General features: G+C 56.9%; 1 protein-coding gene across 1 annotated transcript; it reads left to right on the top strand.

The window, feature by feature from the left end:
• The first annotated feature begins 218 nt into the window (after positions 1–218).
• On the top strand, positions 219–4,611 carry Inhbb (inhibin subunit beta B). The gene is made up of 2 exons (XM_027936883.2): positions 219–666; positions 3,099–4,611. Exons 1-2 carry the CDS (start codon positions 219–221, stop codon positions 3,872–3,874), a joined length of 1,224 nt encoding a protein of 407 aa, XP_027792684.2. The 3' UTR covers positions 3,875–4,611.
• Positions 4,612–6,052: the final 1,441 nt, after the last annotated feature.

Here is a 6,052-nt window from a genome sequence, read left to right as displayed (position 1 = left end):
TTCGCCGCCGCGCGGGAACCCCCGCGGCCCGGCCGGCCCCCTCCCCCTGCGAGCCGGCGGCGGCCCTCCCGGCAGGCGGGCGGGCGGAGGCCCGGGCGGGCGCGGGCTCGGGCGGGGGCGGGGCGGGGCGGTGCGCCCGGAGCCCGGAGCCCGGAGCCCGGCCCTGCGCTCGGCTCGCCTCGCCTCGCGGCGGGCGCCCTTGTCGCCAGCGGCGCACCATGGACGGGCTGCCCGGTCGGGTGTTGGGGGCCGCCTGCCTTCTGCTCCTGGTGGCGGGCTGGCTGGGGCCCGAGGCCTGGGGCTCCCCCACGCCCCCGCCGTCGCCCGCTGCGCCGCCGCCGCTCCCGCCGCCCGGAGCTCCGGGCTCCTCGCAGGACACCTGTACGTCGTGCGGCGGCTTCCGGCGGCCTGAGGAGCTGGGCCGGGTGGACGGCGACTTCCTGGAGGCGGTGAAGCGGCACATCTTGAACCGCCTGCAGTTGCGGGGCCGGCCCAACATCACGCACGCTGTGCCCAAGGCCGCCATGGTCACGGCCCTGCGCAAGCTGCACGCGGGCAAGGTACGCGAGGATGGCCGCGTGGAGATCCCACACCTCGACGGCCACGCAAGCCCCGGCGCCGACGGCCAGGAGCGCGTCTCCGAAATCATCAGCTTTGCTGAGACAGGTGGGTATGGCCTTCGGGCGGCCAGTAGCGGCCCGCGCTCCCTCCCACCCTCTCTGCCAGCTCCTGCGGCCACCACAGCCGGCGCGCCCCAGGGGCAACCTGGACTCACGGCCCAGCAGCTTGCCCGCGGCCCCGCGCGCTCAGCCCTTCTCTTCCCCCAGGTTGTAGACCCCTTCTTGGTCCCCCCACTCACGCAGCTGAGAGCCCGGCCCTTCACCCCTGCTCTTGGGAATCGGGCCTCAGCGCCTTTGGGCGCGCGTCCCCCTCCCGGCAGATGCGCGCGGCCCTGGCTCTGTGGGCACTTGCTTGGAGATTGCTTAATGTTTTTGTTTCCCACGATCGGAGTGTAGGCTTAGCAGTGTGGATGGAGATGTGTGTGCTTGTTGATATACGTGGGCCGGAGGAGAGTGTGTGTGTGTGTGAGTGCATGTGTGTGTGTGTGTGTGTGTGTGTGCCTGCGTGAGAGGCCCCCGGGGCCGCTTCCATCGCTGGGCGGCGTGGGCTTGCCAGGATTGCTGAAGCCTCGCTGGGGAGAGCTAGGCAACCTCTCTTCCGATTGTGTGGGCACCAGGATGGGGCGGAAGGCAGGCTTCTCAACAGGTCCATCATTTACACAGAAAGATGCGGGGACAGCCCTGTGCCTTTGGCTTGCCTGGCAGCAGCGACAGCTCTCTGGTCTGAGCTGCAGAGTTTCTAGTTAACAAAGGGTAGGACTCCTTTCTGGAATTCCCCCTCCCCCAGCACCTGATTGTAGAGCTCTACCTCTGTCTAAATTTAAAAATCAGGGAGAGAAAAATCTTTGGGAAGTTTAAAAGAAGGAGGAAAACGTGCCTGCGCTGAAATGCTGCAAGTGCTTTCGGCTCCGCTGTCCTTTTCAGGACTTGAATGAGCCAGGCTGGCTTTTGTGCCTGGAGCTCGGCCCCATTTGTGTAGAGAGGACTGCAGAGAAGGTCTCAGGGGGGAAACACCGGTGTAGGCAGGGACAGGGGACAAGCAGGGAGCCTGGGAGGAGGGGGGTCGGTGGTGCCCATGGCTGCAAATGCCCCCCCACGCTCCCCCAGGCAGCAGTCAGACCGTGCTGATGCCGCCTGGGGATGAAAAGGGATGAAAAGTTTTGCATGGCCGGGTGTGGAGAAAAGCAGAGACAATCAGGGCTGGTTTGTGCTTAGAAAGAAATGCATTGCCGTTTTAGCTGTCCGCCCGAGTCAGGGGAAGCTCGACATGCAATTAGAGGGTTTGGATTAAAAGGTGCTTTGGGGCCCAGGGTAGAAATGTGACTCTGGAAGGTCGAGGAGGCCTTTTGGTCCCGGTGGCACAAAATGACAGCGGGGGCTGTTATATTTCTGGTTTCACGGAGCCAGCTCTTTGACTTATAAATAACAGATTCAGGTCACAGGCAGCTTTTAAGGCTGTAGCCTCCCCCATTTCAAAGTCAGATGTCAGTGTTATTAGAAGAGCTGGGCAAGGCCGGAGAAGGGGGTCTGGGGGGGGCATGGTGGGAGGTTTCATAAAACTAACTGTGTCCACGGAGTTGCCTGGTTCCTGGAAAAAAGAAAGAAAGAACGAAAGAAAAAACATAAAGAAAGAGAAAAAGTAGAGATTGTCAAAGGGAAGGGTCACCCAAATGTAGGATGAGAGGAGAGTCATCTCCTGGCTGGCATGGCCACTCTTCTTGTTGAGCTGAATTATTGAGAGATTAACCAACCAGCCTCTGCTTTCCCTGGAGGTTTTGAACGTTCATGAACAGGGCACCAGGGTCTTGTTAGAGGATTGGACTTCCAAGTTTCAAGGCTGAATGTCCTGTCCCTTGGAACTACTTGGAATCAAGGGCTGCACTTTGCAGCTTGCAAAGCCACATGTTCCTGTGTCGGATCTGAGCAGAGCTTGCTTGTTTGCTGTGGAGGTTTCACTGGGGGTTGGATCAGATCATACTTAGGTAAACACTGGAAAGAGGCGGTAGGTGGCTCAGCTTTGATTTTGCAATGCCCTAAGTTAACCAGAAAAAAAAAAAAAACCTACTTAGAATAACCCACCCCAAAATCCTCCCTGCGATCCTGGTTTTGTTTTTCAGATTTCACAGATACCCATAACAACTTGTTAAGATCTTGGCCTCCTGACAAGTTCCTCTGTTGAGCTTTGAGGCCTGACAGGCCGTCTCCAGGGAGTCCTGGCCTGGGAGAGGTGAGGCCGGATCTTAGAAGCCCGGACCCTCCAGCTCCAACCTGGCCCAGGTTTCTCAATGGGAAATGATTCTTTCTGCCTCTCCCAGGTTACAGGCAGAGGCCCGGGCTCTGGGATCGGTATTTCTGGTCAGTAACGTTTTCCAGCTGTGTGGCAAGTGTGCATTTCAGCATGAGGCAGCGGAGTCCATTTCCCCTGATGCCTCCTGTTCTCCTTGAGCTCACTTGGCCTGTTCTCCCCTTTCTCTGCAGATGGCCTCGCCTCCTCCCGGGTTCGCTTGTACTTCTTCGTTTCCAACGAAGGCAACCAGAACCTGTTCGTGGTGCAGGCCAGCCTGTGGCTTTACCTGAAACTTCTGCCTTACGTGCTGGAGAAGGGCAGTCGGCGGAAGGTGCGGGTCAAGGTGTACTTCCAGGAGCAGGGCCACGGCGACAGGTGGAATGTGGTGGAGAAGAAGGTGGACCTCAAGCGCAGTGGCTGGCACACCTTCCCGCTCACGGAGGCCATCCAAGCCCTGTTCGAGCGAGGTGAGCGACGACTCAACCTGGATGTGCAGTGTGACAGCTGCCAGGAGCTGGCCGTAGTGCCAGTGTTCGTGGACCCCGGTGAGGAGTCACACCGGCCCTTCGTAGTGGTGCAGGCTCGGCTGGGTGACAACAGGCATCGCATCCGGAAGCGGGGCCTGGAGTGCGATGGCCGGACCAACCTCTGTTGCAGGCAACAGTTCTTCATCGACTTCCGGCTCATCGGCTGGAATGACTGGATCATCGCGCCCACTGGCTACTACGGGAACTACTGCGAGGGCAGCTGCCCGGCCTACCTGGCCGGGGTCCCCGGCTCCGCCTCCTCCTTCCACACGGCCGTGGTGAACCAGTACCGCATGCGGGGCCTGAACCCCGGCCCTGTGAACTCCTGCTGCATCCCCACTAAGCTGAGCTCCATGTCGATGCTCTACTTCGATGACGAGTACAACATCGTCAAGCGGGACGTGCCCAACATGATCGTGGAGGAGTGTGGCTGCGCCTGATGGCGGAGGGCAGGGGCACAGCGGCAGTGGGGTGTGGACGACAGTCCCCGGTGGGCTTCTTCCAGCCCCTGCGGGAACAGGAGGTGCCCGGTGGGCTGAGCGCGGTCATTCCGTGGGCTGCAGGGAGAGGGCCAGGGTGAAGCCTGAGGGAATTGCCTACGACTCCATACAGCAACTGGTCAAAGCCAGAGGGAGAGCCCCAGCTGACAGGAGAGACTTTCAAATGCACACGTAGACACGCACAGCCAGACGCATCCTGCCACCCACACAGCAGCCTCCAGGATACCAGCAAATGGATGCGGTGACAAATGGCAGCTTAGCTACCAATGCCTGTCAATCGAAGAGAATGGGGTGAGCAGCCACCATTCCCACCAGCTGGCCGGGCCACTCTGAATCGCGCCTTCTGAGCACACATAAAAGCACAAAGACAGAGACAGAGAGAGAGAGAGAGAGAGGAAGAGAGAGAGTGCCATGGAGAAGAAAAGCAGGGTGGGGAGCTGTGCGGCAGGCTGTGTGTCCCCCTGGGCTGTACCAGGCCTGATCTGCTGCAGCAGCCCCTTTCTCCCCACCTGGCATCCTCCATGCTGCGAGACCTGGGGAAACTGTCCCTCCACGCCCTGGTAGAGGGCACGAGGCCCAGGAAGTCCACCGCCTGTCAGAGACTGAGGAGCAGGGGCGATGACCATTCGACTGTTTGTCACTCGGGTCCTTGACATGACGTGTGTGTGTGTGTGTGTGTGTGTGTGTGTGTGATGGGGAGGGTGGGAGAGGATGGGGTCTTAATTCGATGCTTTAACTGATCTCCAACAGTTGACAGGTCCTTTGTGCCAGTTGTAGAACTGTAAAGACTTTTCTATCAGGTATGACCTTTGATGCGAAAAACGGAATTGTTCAAAATGAGAAGAAGAAAAGTTGCAATCGGTGCCCTTCCCTGGGGACATTCCTCTAGGACTGGTTGGGGGGGGGGGCTGGGAATGACCACTAGGCAAGGGATGAGCCCAGAGGAGGCAATGGGAGGTGGAAGAGGCATTCTGGAAATGCTGGTGGGGGTCCCTCAGCACAGGGTGGGGGAAGGGAACCACTCTGCTGGCCTTGGAGAGATGGGGAAGGCTTTCACTGCTTTGCAGAAGTTGCCCGTGTGGGTGGGCCCTGGCCACCGGGGCCAGCCATGGACATGGCACCTGCCCACTCACCCGCCTGCCCACCTGCCCCGCATAGCACTTGCTGACCTGCCTGACGCACATGATATAGCACTTGCCGATCTGCGCGTGTCCAGAAGTGGCCCCCGGGGGAGAGAGCGCTGAAGTCGCTCTCCCTCTAGATGTCCAAGTGCCACGTGAACTATGCAATTTAAAGGGTTGACCCACACTAGACGAAACTGGACTCGTATGACTCTTTTTATATTTTTTATACTTGAAATGAAATCCTTTGCTTCTTTTTTAAGCGAATGATTGCTTTTAATGTTTGCACTGATTTAGTTGCATGGGTTAGTCAGAAACTGCCATTTGAAAAAAAGAAGTTATTTTTATAGCAGCAAAAAAAAAATGAATACAGTTAAATGTATTATACATAATTTTGGAACCAAAGAGGCCAACAGATCAGTTTTAATTTTTATTAGACGGTGAGGCCATCTTCTGTGAGATGGACGTTCTGAACAATCGCTTGAGTGGCCTGCCAACGTTTCAGGGTATAAACGGATTTTGTTTATTCAGTTCGATGTGTCTTTTCTATCCTCACACACCCAGAAGCTAGAGTAAAAAAATGACTGGTAGAATGCAGGTGTGTACCCTTAAATCCTCATCTTTATGTTTATTTAATAAAAGCTCCCCTTAGGTTCTGTTTCATAATAATTTAAAACCAAACAATCTCCCCCATAGACTGGCTGTTAAAGTATTTTACGTTTGTGTACAGTTTCAGAAAATAAACAATTGAGTGCCACGGGCTTCCTGCCTTTTGTGATGTCTGAGGCGGTGGGCAGCTGGAGGAGGGTCAGACCAGGTGTCCAGCTCCCATGCCAACAGCCTCCGCGGCTCGCTCCCGGCACTCTCTGAGTCCTTGCCATGAGATGTATGTCACTCAAGCTAGCAGAGATGGCAGAAGATCAAAATGAAGGACAATTAGCAAATTCATGAATTACGCATTTGTTTACCCTTCTAGTCCCAAGACTAATTATGTTTC

Source organism: Marmota flaviventris, chromosome 11 (assembly GCF_047511675.1).
Source record: "Marmota flaviventris isolate mMarFla1 chromosome 11, mMarFla1.hap1, whole genome shotgun sequence".
NCBI lineage: Eukaryota > Metazoa > Chordata > Mammalia > Rodentia > Sciuridae > Marmota > Marmota flaviventris.
Note: the sequence above shows the minus strand (reverse complement) of the source record. Positions and strands in the feature narration are given on the sequence as shown.